Source organism: Oratosquilla oratoria, chromosome 17, assembly GCF_046742065.1.
Source record: "Oratosquilla oratoria isolate Oo_2021 chromosome 17, ASM4674206v1, whole genome shotgun sequence".
Lineage (NCBI taxonomy): Eukaryota > Metazoa > Arthropoda > Malacostraca > Stomatopoda > Squillidae > Oratosquilla > Oratosquilla oratoria.
In genome coordinates, this window is record NC_134793.1 from 31,978,229 (window position 1) to 32,001,510 (window position 23,282).

General features: G+C 39.8%; 2 protein-coding genes across 3 annotated transcripts; one reads left to right on the top strand and one right to left on the bottom strand.

The window, feature by feature from the left end:
* Positions 1 to 209: 209 nt before the first annotated feature.
* LOC143034593 (MICOS complex subunit Mic10-like) lies at positions 210 to 6,162 on the bottom strand. The gene is made up of 4 exons (XM_076200881.1): positions 6,041 to 6,162; positions 2,447 to 2,494; positions 562 to 671; positions 210 to 461 (listed from the first exon to the last, which is right to left on the bottom strand). The coding sequence occupies exons 1-4, from the start codon at positions 6,114 to 6,116 to the stop codon at positions 414 to 416; spliced, it is 282 nt and encodes a 93-aa protein (XP_076056996.1). The 5' UTR covers positions 6,117 to 6,162; the 3' UTR covers positions 210 to 413.
* A 149-nt stretch (positions 6,163 to 6,311) lies between these two features.
* Prim2 (DNA primase subunit 2) lies at positions 6,312 to 21,711 on the top strand. 2 transcript variants are annotated; one of them, XM_076200879.1, is made up of 9 exons: positions 6,312 to 6,451; positions 9,481 to 9,647; positions 10,491 to 10,603; positions 10,749 to 10,970; positions 13,610 to 13,846; positions 15,116 to 15,445; positions 17,126 to 17,321; positions 20,734 to 20,901; positions 21,341 to 21,711. In XM_076200879.1, the coding sequence occupies exons 2-9, from the start codon at positions 9,500 to 9,502 to the stop codon at positions 21,574 to 21,576; spliced, it is 1,650 nt and encodes a 549-aa protein (XP_076056994.1). In that variant the 5' UTR covers positions 6,312 to 6,451; positions 9,481 to 9,499; the 3' UTR covers positions 21,577 to 21,711. The 2 variants fall into 2 exon arrangements, with proteins under 2 accessions (XP_076056994.1, XP_076056995.1); XM_076200880.1 differs by having other exon boundaries at positions 6,361 to 6,466.
* The last annotated feature ends 1,571 nt before the right edge of the window (positions 21,712 to 23,282 follow it).

Sequence of the window (23,282 nt, forward strand, 5' to 3'; positions counted from 1 at the left end):
TGAAATTGATAAAGATCTTGGACCCAGTCTAGGGACCGAGCATCAGCTCTTCATAGCTACACCTCCTGATGGGGGTGAGAGGGTTCCTAGGTTTTGAAAATGGGTAGCTTTGCTGTCCATCTTGAAGGTCCACCACTGCCTGGTACCCATCATGGGTCCCTTCTATGATCAAGGAACAATAATAAAAAGAAAGAAATAGAAAATAGAAATACGTAAGTTATTTTTATTTACATTCCATACACAACACATAGATCTTGCAAAACAAAAAATAGCAAATGTTTAGAACAGCAGGTATTAATTGGCATTTGGCATCCTGGGAGCCAAGGACCATCACCCTTTTTCAAAGAGTGAAGAATTAAAAGGCATTGTACTGAAAATGATAAATGTACATCTTTTGACCTATCAAAACAAACTTAGGCTTCTGGTGCAGGTGGATCTGCTGCAACTGCTTTAGGCTTTACCTAGAAAATAAGAAAGGAGTGGAAGGGGATCATTACTTGTGAGTGACAAATACATTAAAGTCACATAAATCCATAATCATGAAGAATGATCGTAACTTACCACAATCTTATCTGCTCTCACAAGGAATGGCTGATTGATTTCATGCTGACAGTTGGAATACCCCATTCCAACACCAGCACCCAACCCAAAAATCACAGGCCATGGACGTCCTGTAAGGAGAGGTCTAAGCTATAACGAGAGGAGCAGAAGAGGAAGAAGTAATGATGCAATGACACAAATCTAAAACTTGCCACTGCTCTACGCGTACCAATGGAGATGCACTTGCCCTATGCAGACGCATTTGACACAAAAAAACTTCTACCTGCCGATGGTGAGTAGATAGGAGCATAAGTATAGGCTCAAAAAATCACTTAACTATCCCCTGCATGCAATGGGAAGCAGTTTCTGATGCACAAGTGTATATAAAGCCATGCACAAGCCACCTGCAAACAATGGAATAAAAATCTGTTAAAAAAAAAAAAATCTTAGGTTTTCGTATTCTTTCAAAAACAGTACTTTTTTATTTCATCTCCAGCAGTCACGTACCTATTTGGATTAGGAAGGTAAGACTATGTCACATTATGAGGGGATAGTTACGTGATTTTTTTAGCCTATACTGTACTTATGCTATCTATTCACCATCGGCAGGTAGAAGTTTTTTTGTGTCAAATGCGTCTTCATTGGTACGCGTACCCTAACTCATAGTCTACTATTACCAGTAATTTAACCTTAATCAATTTATCTGACTGATTGATCCCTGATCTCTCTTGGTTAGCTTTTCAGTTCTCTGTGTATTATTTTTTTTTTTGTAAGAATATATTTCCTTTTTTAATTTGTTCCTTTTTTTAAGGTGGCTATTTCTTGTATGTTTCATCTTGTAATAGTGCTACAGTAGACCCCCATAAGTTAATTACTCATACTTAACAAGGCTAGTCCATTTCAGCATATAATTTCATATATTGGCACAATTCTGACTAATGGGTGTTGACATCAGCCAGTAGGATTTCAAATGCAACTCTGTTTTGGCCCATATGCCACTGCACTATCGAGTGCATTTATGTTAGTGTGCGTTTTGTGTTGGATGCAGCTCCAGTCCTCTGTGTATTGATTTGTGTTGGTAAGTGTTGTGCATGTTAAGTGGAACCAACAGTGACATGTGTTGTTGTTGTTGTCGTTCCCTAGACTGTCTGTCCGAGCAGTCCCGTAGCAGTCCTTGGGGAGACGGGACTGCTCGGACAGACAGTCTAGGTTTATATAGTGCCATGTGTTGTTTTGATGGATGTATGTGCACAGTTTACGGGTTTAGAACATGTAGGGCAAGTGTAAGGTCCTGGCTTGGTTTCTACATCCCTGGCTAACAAGTGGAAGGACAGGAACTGGGGTACTGACCCACTCAACCTCTTCAATACGAATCGAATACTCACAAGCTTGATGTACTTGGTTGCCTGATGTATGATGATGCATCACAATACACATATTATAAGATATAAATTACAGCTGCAATACTTCTTCTTTTTCACTCTGAATGTTGATACATACATATACCAAAGGGAGATGGCCAAAAAACAAAGGTGTGAAATCCATTCCCACCCATTTCCATCCCCACATACTCCACTCTCATTCACCCCCCTCCCTCCCTCTTATCTTGTCTCCTCCTGGATGACAGGTCATCCCTTCATCTTGCCCACTGCCATGGGTCAGAAGCAATGTAGCAGGACACAGTACATCCACAGCAAGGCCACTTCATTTAATCGGCAACCCCCCTTTATTCCCTCATGCAGAGAGAGAGAGAAAACTGGGAGAAATCCCTTCAGACTGCGTCAAATTATTTTTCACACATACTCCAACACTCTAATAGAGAAAGAATTTAATGAAAGATACAATATCTAAATTTCATCTAGATAATACTTGGATATATGAAAAAATAGAAAACAGTATTACTCACTTTTAAAGACAATTGCTGAAAACACAATGCCTAGGGTCAAGCCCCCACCTGCAAAAAATAAAACTTATATAATAAATGACCCCAAATATCACAATAACTTTACAAACACTGTATCCATGTCCAGAAATTAATAACCTCACACAGAAAGATTATAGAGAGGGAGGCGATATGATTACAGAAGAAATCTCCTGATCAAAGATGGGAGGGTTTTAAGATGTCATGGGAACAAATTAAGAAAGACCACATGTCCAAAGGATGTGAAAAAATACTTTTTTTTTCCATATAGATGCATAAATATTGAGAATAGCTTAGAAGGTGATATAGCCTAAGCTCGAACAATACATGAATTAAGACCTAAATATGATAATTGGAGATCATGGATATAGATTAAGTTGGAACTGTACATGAATTTCAGGCTAGTTATGATAAAATTTGGAGAGGAGACAGGACAGGGCCCAACCAGTATTGCCCCTTTCCTTTATATTACAATTAGGTAAATACAGTCACTTGTGCTACTAGTCTACAACACATGAATAGTAATTCTGAAAGGAATGGCTCTAAATAATGATCTTTGTTTTATTCCCTTACAAATGCCTAATCATGCAAAAGATGGTCAATTCATGTTTTTCCCTGTGCCTTAATGGTTATATTTCCATCATTCATATACCAATAGGCCTTTTCCCATAAGGGAATGGTCAAATCAAAACATCCACTGTACACGCATCCAAAAACCTGTTTGTTATCCTCCTCCCCATTTTAGTACTCTGTGGATAACAGCCATCCCCATCCTATGGCACACTGCTTGGGTCTGAGGCAATGCAGCATGATGCACTTCCCAGCAGGCCCCAACAGTTGGAGTTGGTTCAACTCCACTGACACCTCCCTCATCCAACCAAGAAATTTTAAGAAGCAAATAAAGACAGACTTTTGGGTTGCATCATTCCCTCCTCCCTTTATAATAATTCCCTATTCACTCCTACATTTTGCTCCCTTCTTTGACACACACTTGTAATCAAGGTACCGCATCCCCACCCACTCGCCTAATTTTGAACAATTTCACTCCACTTGTTTTCCACTCATTTTGCAACTCTTTTCTTCACTCACTCTATCCATATACCCAAATCATTATTGTAGTCTTTGATCAAACCTATCCGACAGCACTCCACCTTAGTTCTGCCTTACTACCACATTTCTCAATCTGTAATTCTTGTAACCCCCACCATACTTATGAAAACATTTCATCTTAAACACAGGCTCTTCATTTCTGCCTCTTTCAAATCCCAGGTTCAAATTCCAACATTCATTTTATCTATCTGGAAAGAAATTAAGAGAGGAAGAAGAGGCAAATCAAGTAGAGTAGAAAAGGTATAGATGGAGAGATGATAATGGAAGAAATGGCAGAGTATTTTAGGGAGTTGCTAAATGTGAAGGAGGATAGGGAGGGAAAGGTGGTTGCAGTGGGAAGTGCTAAGAAAATGACAGTGATGAATGAGGAAAATGTAGGAGAAATAAGGAAAGATGAGGTGAAAGCAGTTGTTAAAATGATGAAGGTAGGTAAGGCACCTGGGTTGGATGGGTGTCATGTAAAGTGTCTAAAAAAGGTACAGTGGTGGAGTGGCTGGTGAGGTTGTTAGGAAGAAGACCCTCTAGATCCTAACAAGTAAACAAATTTAAGTAAACAACCTAGGTGCCAATATCAAGAGGGGAAAAAAAGAAGAAGAAAAAAAAACCCATCAGATTTAAAAAATAAGGATGGAGAAACATTAGATTTTTAATTTTACCTCTTAAGTTTTACTTATGTGGGACTGCTCTGGTGTGACCAGCTAATAGTTCTGTATAAGAAGTAGAGAAGATGTAGGCTGTCAACACTCCACATGAAAAGGTGGAGGAAGTACAGTTGATAGGTTCCTTGGACCACAGTTGGGAGCTCCCAAGGATCTCTGGATGGAGGTGAGGATCTTGAAGTTTGAGAAGTTGCACAGAGACAATTCTATCCAATGGCCATGCAGCAAAAATACCACCATCCATCCTAATTCTTTGTGAAGACTTTAGTCATCAAGAAATAGCAGCTATATAATAGTCATCATTTACCAGAGTTGGTTACACAACCTACATCACACAAACATGGCCCACCCCTCATGACGCTAAGATACAAAGCTATTCCCAAATCAGATAAGCATGGATGTTCACCATGAAACTTACATTGTCCAATAGCTCCTAGCGTAACATAACCATCCCATAGATAAACCAAACTTTCAGATCCAAAACAGAAAGTGAAAAATGTTTTTGTGTGATACTAGAATAAAACAAAATAACATCCAATCCTTGAACTCCCATTAGTTAAAACTAGTCTAAAATCATGATTAGTGACATCGACAAGGAATCATCCTTTGCCAATGACACCAGGATTGGCAGGGCCATTAAGTGTGTTACAGACATGGCCCTACTACAAGCGGACCTGGACAGCGTGGCAAGATGGGTAAAAATCAATGTGATCCTAAACAAGGATAGGTTTGAGTTCCAGAGATACGGCCAACTCCAAGACCTGAAAGCAGACACTACCTACCCCATTATAGATAAGAAGCCGGTAATTTTTTTTTCAGAAGTGTACACCAACACAATATGGTAATAGACAATTCAATATTAATTATAATACATCAATGTAATATACAGAAAAGGCTGCTAAAAGCTATATTCAAACAAATGTAGCCACTGTAACTACTTGAGATGTCATCTTTTAGTAGATGTGGAGGTAAAAAAAATTAAAGTATGATAACTTTGTCTATTCTAACCTATTTACCTAACCTACATTATTATGTAATGCAGTACCTGTGATTCTAGAGGTCATCAGGGTCATTGTCATCTTCTTTGACCTCCAAATCTATCAAAACTCCTTGATTCCTGCGACTCCTTGAGACTACATCTTTAAGATGTAGTCTCAAGGAGTCGCTGCAACTCCATTCATTTGTGTATCACTTTTAGCAATGTTTTGTTAATGATTTCCGCCAGGAAAAATGTATATTACGTTGATGTGTTATAGCTTACAAAATTTATATTTAATTTTCTATTGCTATGTTGCGTACGTGTAAACTTCTAAAAAAAAAATATTAAGAAGCCTCTCATCACCCCCAGACAGCTGAGCTTTAAAATGCAACTAGACAAGTGGCTACAAATGGTACCTGACCAGCCCCCTACTCATGGATACATCTGCCACACGACTTATACACTCCAATCATAAAATGATAAAGGCAGAACTTAGGTCAGCTGTGTCCTTACAGTTACATGACGAGATTAAATAAAGTAAACAAAGTTGAAAGTAATATGCTTCACGTATACACTTCACGAGTTAAAAACACACAGTAGATTACGGACAATGGGGTCGACAAAAATCAACCTAAACTAAGTATGCAAGTCATTCTTGAATTATCTGAAATATTAATTGATTATTTTCTACCACTGAGATACACTTGTAATGGAAAATAGCCGGTATCAGCTGAGTAACACCAACTTACAACCCAAATTTCCATTTCAGTATAGTGCCAATTAATAACATATCAATTCACAGTTAGAAATAAATGAAAAAATTATGCATACCCATTTTGATTATTGTATCTGCTAAACAACGGTCCCATTTTTGGCCTAAAATGTCCTCCGCTTTTGTGGATGCCATTGTGTACCACTGTTGCTACTGAAGGCCAGAGCAGTAAACCAGTAGTCATTGGTAATGTTTTATTAAATAATACATCCAGAAAATATAATAAATAATTCTATATACTCTGAATATATACATAACTTTATATTCTCGAAAAAATATAAATGAATATAGAATATGAAAATGGATGTACTGAAGGACTGCATTGCTACCAGACGATGGCATTTGTAAACAATAATAAAATATTTGGCGCCAACTAAACAAATTTTCCAGTGGAGGTCGACTGTCATTTCACTAAGGTTGACTGCACCAGTCTTTATAAAACCGCACAACGCAAGAAACACTGCCTTTGTGTAAGAAATAGAATGGTATTATTGTTTGGTAATGTTGCAATAACCCGTGTTGACTAAATTTACTATGTAGTGTGTAATTTACGTTCCTTAAGGCTTAAATTGCCTTAAAGCTATTAAGCTGATCAACTTTTCGTAGATTATATACAAACATAGTTTTCATCTTTTATGTATGACATGCATAGTAACAATTTTGTGTACGGCGTGTCATAATGATCTCAACACTAATACAATCAGGGTACAAACAAACTGTAAGAACTTAAGGTGTATTGCATCAACCATTTCTTAGCCCCTCCTTATCTTATATCTTGTTTTCATCTTATTCAATTTCATTTTCTAGTTTCCTCCGATTAGCTCGATTTTATTATTCTTGTACCTTAGTTTTTCAAGATTGAATGCATAACTTTCACTATGTGACTATTCTCGTATTTTCATTTGTCAGAAACAATTTCATTATTATTTTCCTGGTATGCATGCAGGGATTTTTCACCATTTTCTTTTTGTTCATATGCCATATGAGAAATGATGGTATTATTTTAGTTGTGCACACCTACCTGATATAGCATTAGAAAATTATATATTGGTTTTGTAAATTATAATCCATGAACGTATTAAATATGCAATTTTCTTGGTGGAAATAGATATAAGAAAACCTTGCTACAAGCAAATTACTAACGAATAAAGCCACTAGGATACAGTTCAGATATCATGTCTGTCTAGTCCATTCACTGTCAGACGATGACTTTCACATTGTGGACAGGGTGTTCTCCAACTCCAGGTGCTGTTACAAAGACAATAGGGCTTCCTTAGACTTTTTGAGAGAACATGGGGTCCTGCTGTTGTCTGTTGATTGCCCGAGGTACATATATATACCAAAAGCTTTTACCCCATACATGGGGGGTAGCCAAAAAGGTGCTGTTACAAAGACAATAGGGCTTCCTTGGACTTTTTGAGAGAACATGGGGTCCTGCTGTTGTCTGTTGATTGCCCGAGGTACATACATATACCAAAAGCTTTTTCCCCATACATGGGGGGGTAGTCAAAAAGGAAAAAGGCATAGAAACCACAACCACCCATTCCATTTCCTATATATTCCACTCCCTTCCACCCTCCTTCCTCCCTCCCTCTTATCTTGGCACCCCCTGGATGACGGGTCATCCCTGCATCCTGTCCACTGCCCTGGGTCAGAAGCAGTGTCGCTAGACACAGTACATCCATAGCAAGGCCACTTCATAAATTTGGCAACCCCCCCCCTCCATCCCCCCATGTAGAATAGGAGAAGACGGGGAGAAATCCCTTCAGGCTGCATCAATTTTTTTTTTTTTTTTTTTTTTTTTTTACTTCCTCTCCCCCATCCCCCACCCACTCCCCCTCATGCATCACAGCATCATCTATACACAACCCCTCTCCATTCACCCCTATCTTCTGTCCTCTCCTGTCCTTCCTCCACAGACATTCCTCTCTTTTGTAATGCCCCTTTCACCCCATCCATCCATCTCATCCTAGGATGCCCCCACATATTCACTCCTTCCACCTCCGCCTTCCACACTTCTTTTACGAATCTTTCTTCACTCATTCTTTCTGTGTCCAAACCATCCTAATACTCTTTCATCAACCCTATCTCCCAGCTCTCTTTCCACCCCTGTTCTCCTCGCCTCCTCATTTCTCACTCAATCTAGCCTAGTAAACCCTATCATACTTCTCAGACATTTCATCTCAAACACATTCAAACTCCTTCTCTCTTCCTCTCTAATTCCATAGTACTGTCTTGAAAATATTTAGTGTGGTGATGTCACTTGGAGTGGAAGAACACCTGGTACACATCAATGCCATCATCAAACTGACACTGACTGGACTGAACAGACAACATGGTGTCTGGAGCCTATAGTCGCAACACCATTTAGTAGTGTATTTACTTTTAACTTTTTTTTTTTCTCTCTCCTCCTCTTCCTCCTCCTCCTCCTCCTCCTCCTCCTCTTCCTCCTCCTCCTCCTCATGCCAAGTGGGTAAAAGTAAGGTGATGAGATGTACAAGGGGAGAAATTGGCAGCAGACTGGAAGTGAGTATTGAGAGAGATTGGAGGAAATGAATAGTTTTAGATACTTGGGTGTGAATGTGCTGCGAAAGGGAGGAGTGGAGGTGGAGGTAGAATATTGATTGAGAGAAACAAGAAAATGCCTAAGGAGATTAAAAAGTATAATGAGAAGTAGACATTTGGTAATGGATGCTAAGAGGAAATTGTATGAAGGAGTGATTGTGCCAACAGCACTGTATGGGGCAGAAACATGGAACATAAGAGAGAAGGAGTTTGAATGTATTTGAGATGAGGTGCCTGAGAAGTATGATAGGGGTTACTAGGCTGGATAGAATAAGAAAAGAGGAGGTGAGGAGGAGTGTGGGGGTGGAAAGGTAGTTAGGAGATAGGGTTGATGAAAGAGTATTGGGATGGTTTGGACACATGGAAAGAATGGGTGAAGAAAGGTTAGTAAAAGAGATGTGGAAGGCAGAGGTAGAAGGAGTGAAGGGGGTGACCAAGGATGTGATGGATGGATGGGGTAAAAGGGGCATTAGGAAAGAGTGGAATGTCTATTGAGGAAGGACAGAAGATAGGGGTGAATGGAGAACAGTTGTGTATGGATGATGATGTAATGCATGAAAGGGAGTGGGTGGCGGATGGGAGTGAGGGAGTATGTGTGAAAAATAAATTGACAGCTCTAAACACTGCTACTGAATTACCTGTCCTTCTCTACTCTAATTTTGGCATCTTATACTAGATATATCTCATGGCATCTGGTTCTCCTTTGTTCCTGCATTAAGATGTCTTCTTTGTCAAGTATATCTACACCTTTCATGGCTGTAAGCACTGCTATTGATTTGCCTGTCCTCCTCTGCTCTAATTTTGACATCTACAGAATATTAATTTTTCTTCTACTATTATTATTATGAGAAGGTCTGGTATAATTTTAGTCATTGTATTCAACTGGGCTGATACATAACTCCAAGACATTACCATTTTGGTTACTTTTACACAGGTGTTTAAACTGTGTAGCAATGGAGTTCGGAGGCAGCCGCACCCGTAGGCGGATGATGGTGGTAAGAGAGGTAGCTTACCCATGTAGCCTACAGTTCTATACTCACCCACCAGAAGGCAATGTGTCCCTGATGGAGTTTGATGAAATGGCCATTGATCGTTTAAAAGGTAAGAGCCTTTAGCTTTAGAATTAATATTGGTTTGAGTAGTAATTCAAAATGTGTAGATTTAGGAGCAGTTTGAGCACCATGACCAAATGCCATAACTAAAACAACTGCAGTATTATTACCGAGTATTTCTCCAAAACAAGTTTCCAAACCATGTTACCAGAAAGCAGGAAAATAATGAAAAAGAAATATAAGATAATGCAAGACATAAGCTACCCTACCTATTTCCAGCAAACACCTCATACTACAATGCCCCTCATTAACACTCCCTAGACAACAGCACAATATATCATGCCTTGGTTATGACTGAGCAGCAATTAGGTGACAAATCATTTGATCGATTCCTGCAAATTCTTAAACATTTCGTGAGAGACTGTCAGTGCCATGTTGGCCAAGCTATAAGAGATGCCTTTATTACAGGCCTATCATCGTCAGTCATTTGCCAGAAGGTGTTGTAATATGATAACAGTAGATACAGCTGTAACTACTGCCAGAAACCTCAAAATGGTGCCATTCAGTGAAGCTAATTATGATACTGGCATAGGTCTTGTGTCTTGTCCATATTCAATAGTTTGCTAGCAAATAAGAAATTTGGGTTTTTTCCCTTTATCAGATTTGTATAAGGTTCATATCTTAAAATAGTTTACACATACATAAATTTGATGTTTTCTTAGTTCTGGAGTACTATTTATTATAATTTGTTTATATGATAGTCTGGTGGGGACAGGGATCCTTCACGCACAAGGACGTAGTGTATAGGGCTGGTGTATGCTTTAACTTGGCCACCCATTTGTAGAGTGGAGAAACTGCTCCAATAATTTATGGACTTTTATTGCCTTTTCAGTGTTACGAAGTGTTGAAAGAATTAACTTAAGTGGCCAGGTCAAGAACTCAGAGGAATGGATGAACAAACTTTATGATGAGTTTGCAAAGAATAAGAATTTCATTTACAGGGCTGTAAGTGTTTTCATATTTGTATCAGTCTACGTCATGTTTTAGTTGACATAAGTCTGAATGAAGAAGTATATTTTTTATTCTGTTTATAGAATTAGCTGACTAGAGTTAGTCATGAAAACTTTTTTTTTTTTTTTTTTTTTTTCAGGAAAAGGTATCTGAAAACAAGATGGATGAGATTGAAAAAGGGCGAAGGAAAGATCACATATCTCACTACATTTTGCGACTAGCATATTGCCGTACAGAAGAACTCAGACGTTGGTTTATATCTCACGAGACAGACTTATTCCGTGCAAGATTCTTGCATGCACAGAATGGTAGCGTTGACATCAAGAAATTCATGGCGAGCAATAATCTTCACTTTTCTCAAGTAAGCAGAACCTGTAACAACAGAATGTTCTCATGATTTATTTATTTATTATTATTGTTGTTGTGATGTATATATATGTATATATATGTATATATATGTGGATATATATATATAAATATTTATATATATATGTATATATATATATTTATATATATACATATATATACAAATATATATGTATATATACACATATATATACATATACATATTTATATTTCAGAGCTGGGCACATTACCACCAGACAGATAATGCATTACTGATTTTAATATCCTTTGGAATGATTTTGATGAAAAAAATAAATGAAGTGGAGAAATATTTGCTTCTTACAAATATTGTCAATAAAATAATACCCTAAACTACAACATTAATGTTCCCTTTTCTAAGACATAAATACCTCCATTGCAAAACATAAGATTTTTCAGGAAAAAAAATAACTTCATATTTGAAGTTAGTACATATAAAATAGACAATATAAAGGGTTGATATCAGTGCAACAAAAATTTTGTTGAGCTGTGTTATTAAGCTGTGGGCTTGCAGTCAGTAAAGCTTAACCACTTCGGTATGATGATGCTTATGTAGGTGTCATGAGGATGCTGGCATCGGCGTCTTGATTACAGTGAGACCTCTCATTAACGGACGTTAATTAGCTGTGTTTGCGGTGTTGTAGTTTAGTGCGTGCAATCACTATGCCACCCAAAAACCCCTCCAAAACACCGAAAACACAGCGAAAACACCACAAACACAGCTAATTAACGTCCGTTAATAAGAGGTCTCACTGTATATATATTTTTTGTAGTTGTACACGAGTACCCAGATTCTGTGAAATGGTTTGATCACGTTTTCTGTTTATTATTATTATTATTACTCAGAGTAAAAGAGAATGAGTAATACAGCAGTGACTATTTTATAATGCAAATAGTGTGAAATGAAATGGGTGGGAGTGGTTTGTATGCCTTTTTCTTTTTGGCTAACCCCCATGTAAGGGGGGTAGCCAAAAAGTAGTGTGATGCAAATTACATATGACAGCTAATGCTGCGTGTGAGAATTTAACTCGTACTGAAGTGGTTAAACAACAGTAATTATTATGCTTATCTCATTTGTTACTTTTCCCATACTTTTCTTCTTTTGTTTTAATCCTTTCCTTTTAAAAGGGAAGGACCGTGACAGGTATCTGCATCTGGCATGAGTTGCAATTCAGAGTATCTTGTCCCTGTCATCAAAACCCATTGTATATTGTTACTAAGAACCCATTTGTCTACTGTTGGGGACAATATTGCACTAAGAGATGGAATTCTAGAGGTGGTAAACAAAAGAGGAGACTAGCAGGGAGGAACAGCATGTATTTAGAAAAGGTAAAGGATGTGAGATTTAGATTTTTGTGGTAAGGCAGATGCTCAAGAAGTTTTTAGCAAAATGTAAGGTTGTTTATTAGGCTTTTATTAATCTAGAAAAGGCTTAAGATATGGTTGACAGGAAGGCATTATGGGAGGTGTTGCAGATATATGGGATAGGAAAAAGCTGTTAACCACTTCAGTACAAATAAAATTCTCGCACACAGCATTGGCTGCCATATATATGATTCATCTTAGTACTTGCATTATAAAATAAAAAATCACTGCTGTATTTACTTGTTCCCTTTTACTTTGAGTAATAATGAACACAGAAAAATGTGATCAAACCATTTCACAGATTCCATGGGGTAACTCGTGTATACCTACAAAAAAATATGTATTATCAAGACGCCAACGCCAGCATCCTCGTGTACCTCTTGCGCCTCATGACACCTACATAGGCGTCATCATACCGAAGTGGTTAAGGGCATTCAAATGCTTTTTACACGAGAGCATAGCTTGTGTTAGGGTTGGGAATGGTGAGAGTGAATGGTTGGATGTGAAGGCGGGGCTGCGTCATCATTGCATTATGTCACTGATTCAGTGTGCTCATGGATGGGATGGTACTGGAGGTGAATGCAAAGGTGATGGGGAGGGGATTGGAAATGTTTAGTAAGAGTGGTGGGAAATGAGCAAATTGTTGTTTACTGATGACACTGCTAGTGGCTGGGTCGGAGGAGGGCAGTTAGAGAAGGTATGTGATAAGATAATTTGAAAGTGAATGTGGGTAAAACTATGGTGATAAGATGTATAATGGGCGATGATGGGATTGAGTTGGAGGTAAGTTAAAGGAGAAAGCCTAGAGGAGGAAGAGGAGAATATTTCAAGTATTTAGGTGCACATGCAAATATGGTAGGAGGAGGGAAGATCACCATGTAAATGAAGTAGCTGACACTGCTGGGGATGTGCTCCGTCTTGCTGCATTACTTCTGACCTAGGCAGGAGACCGGAATAACCCTTCGTCCATGAGGAGTTAAGATGAGAGGGAAACTTTTGGGGGTGGGTGCATGCCTTTGCTAGTTAACTCCCTTATCAGTGTAAAGAAACCCTTGGTATATGATAGAACAATTGTGGTTGGGACTATAAAGACTTATTAAATCCAGATTTTCCATAGTCTGGACAGGGGCATACCCTCAAATAGTCCAGGTTTTCCTTAATGCAGCGTACATTATACTCCTAAAGAGTCAGGATTTTTATTGTTTACTGTACAGTCTTATGGGATATGTTATTTTCATTTTCTCTCCATAGTTAACACCAGAAGAACTCCGTAGTGAACGTGAAAACCTCATCTGTGGGACGTACAACGTAGGCAGCGGTGACAGACTTGAAGGACGCACATTTTATAAGGTGCCATTCACCGAAGCTCTTGAACTAGTGCGCACTCGCAAGGTTTTCCTCAAGAAGGGGTTTGCGTATGTTCCTGATACAGATTTAGTTGCTCTGGTTACTGCTGCATTCAGAACATCTTTGTCCCATGCTCTCGCTGTAAGTAACCTAATGTTTTATGCATGAAATACATAATTACCAGTCTTGCAGGAGGTGCCAAGATAAGAGGGAGGGAAGAGGGTGGATGAGAGTGGAGTATGTTGGGGATGGAATGGGTGGGAGTGGTTTTTATGCCTTTGTTTTTTGGCTACCTCCTGTATGTATGTATGCTTCATTATTCTCATCTATTTGTAGCATGTTATGCTTGCTGTCATTAATTAGTTAGTAAGATGGAACCCTTTACAATATTTATATATTAGCCAACCGTTTTATTCAGGTGAGGAAATCTCGTAGTGAAGGGATTAAGATTCTATTGATTAATCCCTGTTGTACAGTGATACACTTATATTTTATAATGCCAGAAATGAACTGGAAGTGAATGTGGTAGTAGAAGAGAAGAAGTGAGCATAAGTGAATTGGTTGCAAAGTAGGACTTGGGAAACATATGAGAGGTACCAGGAAAAGAGAGAAAAAGCAGAATGTAAGATAGAATAGGCATAGAGGAGAGTAGATGTTAAATGGGGCCGGAGTATGACGGGGGTGAATCAGGTTTAGAAGAAAAGGTAAAAGGTGCAGATGGACAGATGTCAGTGGGAGTGAAGGCTGTAAGGGGAAGCTGGAGTATTTTAGAGCTGTTGAATGTGGAGGAGGATAGGGAGGGAGGGATTGCGGCAGTGGGAGGAGCCAAGAAAATGACTGATGTGAGAAAATGGAAGATATACAGGAAAAAATGAGGTACAGGGAGTTTTGAAAAAGATGAGAATTGATAAGACACGTGGGTTGGATGGATGTCGTTCAGTGTCTGAAAAAGAGGGGTATTATTATAGTAGATTGGCTTGTGAGGTTGTTTACTTTGTGTTTAAGGGAGGGAAGAATGCCTTTAAAGTTTGCTTTACGAAGGAAAAGGGGACAAATATGAATGTAGTAGTTTTAGGCAGTGGGCAAGATGCAGGGATGACCCATCATACAGGAGGAGCCAAGATAAGAGGAATGGGGGTAAATGGGAGTGGAGTATGTGGGGATGAAATGGGTGGGAGTGGATTTATGACTTTGTTTTTTGGCTACCTCCTTTGTATGGGGGAAAAAGCTGTTGGTATATGTATGTATAACCTTACATTAAGAATGCTGCAGTTCAGTAGTTGACTGCATGATGGCTGAAACAAAACATTCAGAATTTGCAACATCACATCACTCTATTTCATATGAAACATGATTTTGATAATTGTAATAGTACCAATATAATTGAGACTTATCAAATATTACTTGCAGGTGACATCAAGAGCACTTCCCCAAGTGGAAGATGACGAACGCCTGATTCGCCTTCTTTACGATTTCGACAAGCGATACACAGGCAACGATTATAATCAACAAAAGAAGGAAAACAGTACCCATATCACCCCAGCCATGATTAATCAACTTTCTGTCACCTCCTTTCCTCTGTGTATGAGACAACTTAATGATGCTCTCAGGACAAATCATCATTTACGTCATGGAGGAAGAATGCAATATGGACTCTTCTTAAAAGCAGCAGGCTTAAAACTGGAAGATGCTTTGCAGTTCTGGCGGTCTCACTTTGTAAATGTTATGGATGGAGATAAGGTATCCCAGATTCTGCTAGTGTCAACTCTCTTGTGATTAATTTTGTTTTATTCAGGGATGACCCGTCATCCAGGAGGTGCCAAGATAGGAGGGAGGGTGGAGGGGAATGGAATATATGGGAAATGAAATGGGTGGGAGTGACTTCTATGCCTTTTTCTTTTTGACTACCCTCCGTGTAAGGGAGCAAAAGCCTTTGGTATATGTATGTATTTTATTTTATTTATTTATTTATTTTTATTTTTATTTTTATTTTTTTGGGTTGGTATTTCTGTTTTTTATGGCTGGGGAGGTTTAACATTTGTCTAAAAGAGGGTAAAGTGCCGGAGGAGTGCCTGTATAGTTCTGCTTTAGAAGGGAGAAGGGGACAAGTGTTAGTGTAGTAGTTTTAGAGGGATCAGTTTGTTGAGTGTAGTTGGGAAGGCTTATGGGAGGGTCTTGATTGAGAGGATTAAGAGAGGAACAGAGGAAGTAATTGGTGAGGAAGTGTGGGTTTAGGACAGATAGGGGCATGGATCAGATTTTTGTGGTAAGGCAGATATGTGAGAAAGACTTAGGAAAAGGTAAGAATGTTTTTTTGAGCCTTTATGGATTTGGAAAAGGCTTATGACAGGGTAGACAGGAAGGCACTGTGGGAGGTTTTGCAGATATATGGTATATGATAAAAGCTTTTAGGAGTTGCCCAGAGTTTTTACGAGAGTAGTAGAGCCAGTGTTAGAATTAGAAATGGAGAGAGTGGTTTGATGTAAAGGTGGGACTTCACAAGTGATGTGTCATGTCACTATGGCTGTTCAATTTATACATGGATGGGGTGGGGCGAGAGGTAAATGCTAGGGTAGTGGGTCAGGGATTGGAGATGGTTAAAGAAAATGGAGAAAAGTGGGAGATAAACCAGTCGTTGTTCATTGATGACACTGCTTGTGGCAGAATCAGAGGAGAAATTGAGAAAGTGTCAGAGTAGAGTGAGAAACGAGTAGGTGAGGAGAGCAGGTGGAAAGGGAGTTGAGAGATAGGGTTGATGAAAGTGTTGAGATGGTTTGGATACATGGAATGAATGAGTGAAGAAAGGTGTGGAGGGCAGAGGTAGGAGTGAACATGAGGGGGCAACCAAGGATGAGATGAATGGATGGGATAAAAGGAGCATTGGGAAAGGGGAATGTCTGTTGAAGAAGGACGGGAGAGGACAGAAGATAGGGGTGAATGGAGAATGGTTGTGTATGGATGATGCTGTGATACATAAGGGGGAGTGGGTGGAGGATGGAAGGTGAGGGAGTATGTGTGAAAATAAATTGACACATGGCATGAAGGGATTTCTCCCCATCTTCTCCATTTCTGCATGAGGGGGCAGAGAGGGGTGGTCACCAATTTAATGAAACAGCCTTGCTGTGGATGTGCTGTGTCTTGCAACATTGCTTCTGACCCAGGGCAGTGGGCGAGATGTAGGGATGACCCATCATCCAGGAGGGGTCAAGATATGAGTGAAGGAGAGGATGGATGGGAGTGGAGTATGTGGGGATGGAATGGGTGGGTGTGGATTTTATGCCTTAGTTTTTTGGCTACCTCCCTTGTAAGGGGGAAAAAGCCTTTAGTATATGTATGTAATGTTAAAATTGATAGATATTGAAGAATGTATAGATTTGGATGTGATCATACTAGAATGTTTATATTAAATTTTCATTTCAGTTTGAGAAACAATATGCATACACCATTCGCCACAACTATGGCAAAGAAGGCAAACGGACAGACTATACCCCGTACAGTTGTCTCAAGATAATCATGACAAGTGTAGGACCTGGGGATGCCCATGGCTGCCCCTTCAAGCATACTGACCCACAAATGTTACGACATAAACTGAGTAACTTCAAGGTTTCCCAGCAAGGTATGTATTTCTGCACTCGCTCTCAATCAATCAATCTATCGCTGAGGTTTCTTCCAAGTGACCCATGGCTCCCAGGTAACTGGCAATGGTTAAGGTAGTCAATAGATTTATATCCATTGTGAAGATGATGCACTCTTGGATTAGACTCTACTCATTTTAAAGGTATAAATGGCTGATGTTCAAGCTCAAAATTATTGTGTAGATTCATAAGTATTATTATTTTTCACTATCCATTCTTGTAACATGCAGGACCCAAGGACTGGTACTATTGCCTGAACTTATAACTGGTACAGCTGTGTCATATTCCTAGACTAGCCAGCTCAGACAGGTAATGTTCTTCTTGCCTTGAAAGGTGGCCTAAATTAGGTAGTAGGCTAAACAAGGTACTTAATGGGTGGTTGGACTATAGTGAGGTCATTCTTTTATAATGCAGAATTATAATCCAACTTGTTCAATGTGTGAAGATGCACATTAAATATTACCCCTACAGTAACTATAATGTAAGATTAAACTGTATTGTTATATCTATATGTTAATACATCCAATTGAATTGTTCACCATGTTCAAAATAGAGATTGGTGAGTAAGTGAACTAAGCGATGAAATAAATACAAATATTAGAACATGGTATTCAGAAATTTCTTCTTAGCATAGAATGAAAAAGGTTACCTTTGCAAGTTCCAAGATTTATGTCTCATAAAATCCAGTTATGAAAACTGCATCTGCATGAATAGACCCAACTTTATTATTGATGATACAGATAACTAATACATACATATACATATACCAAAGGCCTTTTCCCCCCTTACAAGGGAGGTAGCCAAAAAACAATGGCATAAAAATCACTCCAACCCATTCCATCCCCACATACTCCACTCCCACCCACTTCTTCCCTCCTTATCTTGGCTCCTCTTGGATGACAGGTCATCCCTGCATCTTCTTCTTTGCCCTGGGTTAGAAGCAGCGTCACAAGACACAGCACATCCACATCAAGGCTGTTTCGTTAAATCAGTGATCCCACCTTTACATCCCCTATTGCATAAATGGAGAAATCCCTTTGGGCTGCATCAATTTATTTTTCACACATACTCCCTCACCCCTATCCCCTCCCCCTCATGCATCACAGCATCATCCATACACAACCATTCTCCATTCACCCCTGTCTTCTGTCCTCTCCCATCCTTCCTCAACAGACATTCCCCTCTTTCCCAATGCCCCTTTTACCCCATCCATCCATCTCATCCTAGGTTGACCCCTCATATTCACTCCGTCCACCTCTGCCTTCCACACTTCTTTTACTAACCTTTCTTCACTCATTCTTTCCATGTGTCCAAACCATCCCAATACTCTTTCATCAACCCCAACTCCCTTTCCACCCCTGCTCTCCTCCTCATTTCTCACTCTATCCAGCTTAGTAACCCCTACCATATGTCTCAGGCATTTCATCTCAAACACATTGAAACTCCTCTTCCTCTCTTATGTTCCATGTTTGTGCCCCATACAGTGCTGTTGGCACAATTACTCCATACAATCTCCTCTTAGCATCCATTTCCAAATGTCTATTTCTCATTACACTTTGTAATCCCCTAAGGCATTTACTTGCTACCTCCACCTCCACTCCTCCCATTCCTGCCTCATTCACCCTCAAGTGTCTAAATGTATCCACTTACTCCAGTCTCTCTCCCTTAATACTCACTTCCAATCTGTTGCCATCCTCTTCCCTTGAACATCTCATCACCTTATTTTACATTTATCTTCAACTTCCGTCTTTCACACACCTTCCCAAACTCTGTCACTAACTTCCATAATCCCTCCTCTGATCCTGCTACAGGCACTATGTTGTCAGCAAACAACAACTGGCTTATCTCCCATTTTTCTTTAACCATCTCCAATCCTCAGCCCATTACCCTTGCGTTTACCTCTTGGACCACCCCATCCATGTATAAATTGAACAGACAAGGAGACACAACATATCCCTGATGAAGTCCCACCTTTACCTCAAACCACTTACTCTCTCCATTTCTAAATCCAACACAGGCTCTACTACTCTTGTAAAAATTCTTAACTACTCTTAACAGATTTCCTCCTATCCCATATATTTGCAATACCTCCCACAAGACCTTAAAAAAGAAAGCAAAGTTGCAATCCACCAAGGTGGGACATGCAAGTCCAGTTTGAAAGTTGCAGTGAGTTGCTGGTATCATAGGTATATTTACCCGTGTCACCCCTGGGCCTGCCTATCAGGCACTATAGGATGATAGATTTTTTTTTTTAACACAGCCCTTACTTCTAAATCACTACAGGTTTTGTGGTGCATTTTACTTTCCTAAGGGGATTAACCACTTCCTATGGTTCCACCTGTGAGTTAGCCACTTTTTGGTTTGGGATTGTTAATTCATCAGGCAAATGTTTTTGCTCGCCTATCTCATAGCTCGCCAATATATCCATTGGTACTTCCACTATCCACCACCCACAGACCTGCTCCATAGCTATTAGCTTAACATACTTTCACACAAAAACACATTCACACTCAGATCACTAAACAAGCACTGCAAGACAGACTACCAAACTTAAATTTTCACCAACACCCCCGAGACATCAGTCCCACAAGAAAATCCCATGCAAGAAGAACCACACTAGCACATGCATTCAGGATACCAGCACTAAAACAGTATCAACACACAGTCAAATTCTCTGGATGCATGTACCACATAGAAGACACAAAGCACCTCAATCTACAATGCCCCCACAGTAACAATCCCAGGACAACAACACAGCATTTCTTCCCCTAATGACTCATGGTCCTGTCTAGTGGCTGTAACAGGTTACTTGGGAACTGTGGGTCTCCTGCAAGAGAGACCCGGAGCAAAGAATTGCTTACAAGAATGGATAAAGTGAGAAATATAAACACAAGTTAGAGAGCAAGGATGGAGAGAGCTGCCAGATAAGATAGATCAGTGTTGAAGTGGTTTGGATGGTGTAAAGGGGGTATTAAGTGTACATGGAATTTCTGTGGAGCATGGTAGAGTGAATGGAGGAAAATTTGTATTCAATGAATCAAATTTTTGCTGGCAGCATTAGCTGCCTGGTGTATGATAAAGCATCACAATACTCACATTATAAAATTACAGCTCTATTACTCATTCTCTTTCACTCTGAATATTAATAACCACAGAAAATATGATCAGGCCAGTTCACAGAATATGGGGTCATTCAGCTACAACTCCAAAATAAATATAATCGAGACGCCAAAACCAACATCCTCATATACCCGCACGCTCCTTATGATGCCTATGTAGGCATCATCATATGGAAGGGGTTAAGGCTTAATTATTTAGGGGCCCAATTTTACATATGCAGCTTTTGAAGTAGCTTTGATAATACCACCTTTTGATAAACATTTTCTACAACAGCCATAACTGATATCATGGATCTGGTGAGCAAGTCCCATTACCAAATTGCCTGCCAAAAGTATTGGGAAGCAACCCATAATGCTGAGATAGATTCTGGAATCAACCATCCTAATCAGTACTTTGAAGAAAGTCAGAAACTCCTTATGGGTATTTCCAAGCCTACTGTCCGTAAGTATTCAACCACCAACACTACATTAATTCTATTTTCTTTGTGCTTAAGATTTAGTTTTGTAGGATAGTTCATGATGTCGTACATCCACTCTTGAATGCAGTGGTGTGGGTCATTTATTTGGAGAAGGAAGTAGCATTGGTAAATTATACAATTTCTGGCATACCAAAGTATTTGTTGTATTTTTTTCCAATGTCAAACAGAGTAAGGGGGAAATGATAAACTTTGAATGCTCTTCATAATACCCATAAAAATATCACATCACAGTAATGGAACACTACAGTTTTTATGCTCTTTGGAAAAGGTGAAGAGCAGACGTATAACTAGTATAGAAATGAGGAGTAAATGTAAAGTTGGTTCAGACTGAAATTGTAGATAAAGAGTCCAACATTGGTTTTCTTGAACTTCCTGTGTCACAAACCAGTTGTACATTTACAGGAAGCAAAGTGAGTGGCAAGAGAGCAGTCCTGCATTCATCTCAGTCTCAGTCCATGGACTCCCAATCTACATGCCCCAGCTCTCCAAGCCAGTATACCAATACACAACTCTCCATGACACCAAGCAGTGCAGCAAAGTCAGCCAACCTAAGCATGGAGGATATGGATTCTTTACTGTTTGATGATGACATGGACACTGCTATGTCAAGTGAAAATATGGAAGGCATAGACTGTTGAATATTTTTGCAATAGATGTGAATTATATTGGTAATTAATCTGATAGGAAATGGTTTATTAGACACATATGTTGTATATTTCATATTTGATATGTAGTTCAAAGAGATCAGCATTTCATAAATTAATATTTTCTAATGGTAGTTTTACTTTTTAACCTTGAGGTTAAATTTTCACATGGTTTAAGGAGGGCCTATTCCTTTTCCATGCCTTTGTGGGTAAGATCAACTGTTGACAAATATACATACATGATCTAAAGGTCTTTTCACCTTTATAAGAAGGGTGGCTTAGTCAAAGCACAGAAACACCTGCTTGTTGTACTTCCACTTGTGGACAAAGGGTCATCCCATAGGAGCCCTGGCCACCCTCGACCTGTGGCCGAGATGATGAGTAAATCAGAGCAGAGGACCAAAATTATCCCAAATCTCAAAAATCTGCATGGGGTATACATACATACATATACCAAAGGCTTTTTCCCCTTACACAGGGGGGTAGCCAAAAAGAAAAAGGCATAGAAATCACTCCCACCCATTCCATTCCCTACCTCCCTCCCTCTTATCTTGGCACCTCCTGGATAACCGGGAGACCATGAATTTTGCTGAAAATCGGCAGGTGACCGATTTGGCCCAAACTTACCCCCAAAGAGTCAGTCACAGTGCACGGCAAGGTATTTGGGGGTCAGTACTGACCGATTTACCCACCATCTCAGCCACAGGTTGTGGGCAACCAGGGCTCCTATGGGATGAGCTTGGGCACTGCTCAGGCCAACAGTACAGGTGGCAGAGGCTCAAAAATGAAAAATGGGAGAAAAGGTCCAAATTTGGAGGGGCACCACAGCAGGTTGTGGGCAACCAGGGCTCCTATGGGATGAGCTTGGGCACTGCTCAGGCCAACAGTACAGGTGGCAGAGGCTCAAAAATGAAAAATGGGAGAAAAGGTCCAAATTTGGAGGGGCACCACAGCAACTCCCTTAGACCCAGGCTTCTCGTGTCTACCTTGCCATCCACTGTGGCCGACTCTTTCCCTCTGTGCTAAGTTTAGGCCAAATCGGACCTGCCAATTTTTGGGGGTCATTTTGGTCACCTACTCGGATTTACCCACCATCTCACCCTCAGGCCGAGGGGGGCCAAGGCTCATGTAAGGTCCTCTTGGACACTGCCTGCCCAGGCCAACAGTACAGGCACCAGAGGCCCAAAAGCTAAAAATGGAGGAGGGGGGGGGGAAATTGAGGGGCACCACAGCCATGCCCTTGGGCCCAGGCTCCTTATGTCTACCTTGCCGTCCACTGTGGGCAACTCTCTTCCATTGGGCTAAGTTTGAGCCAAATCAGTCACCTGTCAATTTTTGCCAAAATTCCTTGCAGATTTTTTGGGTCATTTTGATCACCTACTCCGATTTACCCACCATCTCACCCACAGGTCGAGGGGGGCCAGGGCTCCTATGGAGCCCACTTGGACACCACTCAGGCCAACAGTAAGGGTGTATGCAGATTGCCAATAAAAGTATATTAACAAGGGAAAATAATGTATTAATTTAATTAAAGCACTACAACAAAATGTGCTTACACTTTGAAGGTGAACTAGAAATACATAATTTCCATATGCGGCCTGAGTTGGCAGGAAGCTTACAGGACTGCATGATTCCTTCAAAAAATGGACACGTGGAAATACAATCAATACAATAATTTTAATAAATTAATGTAAATCAAG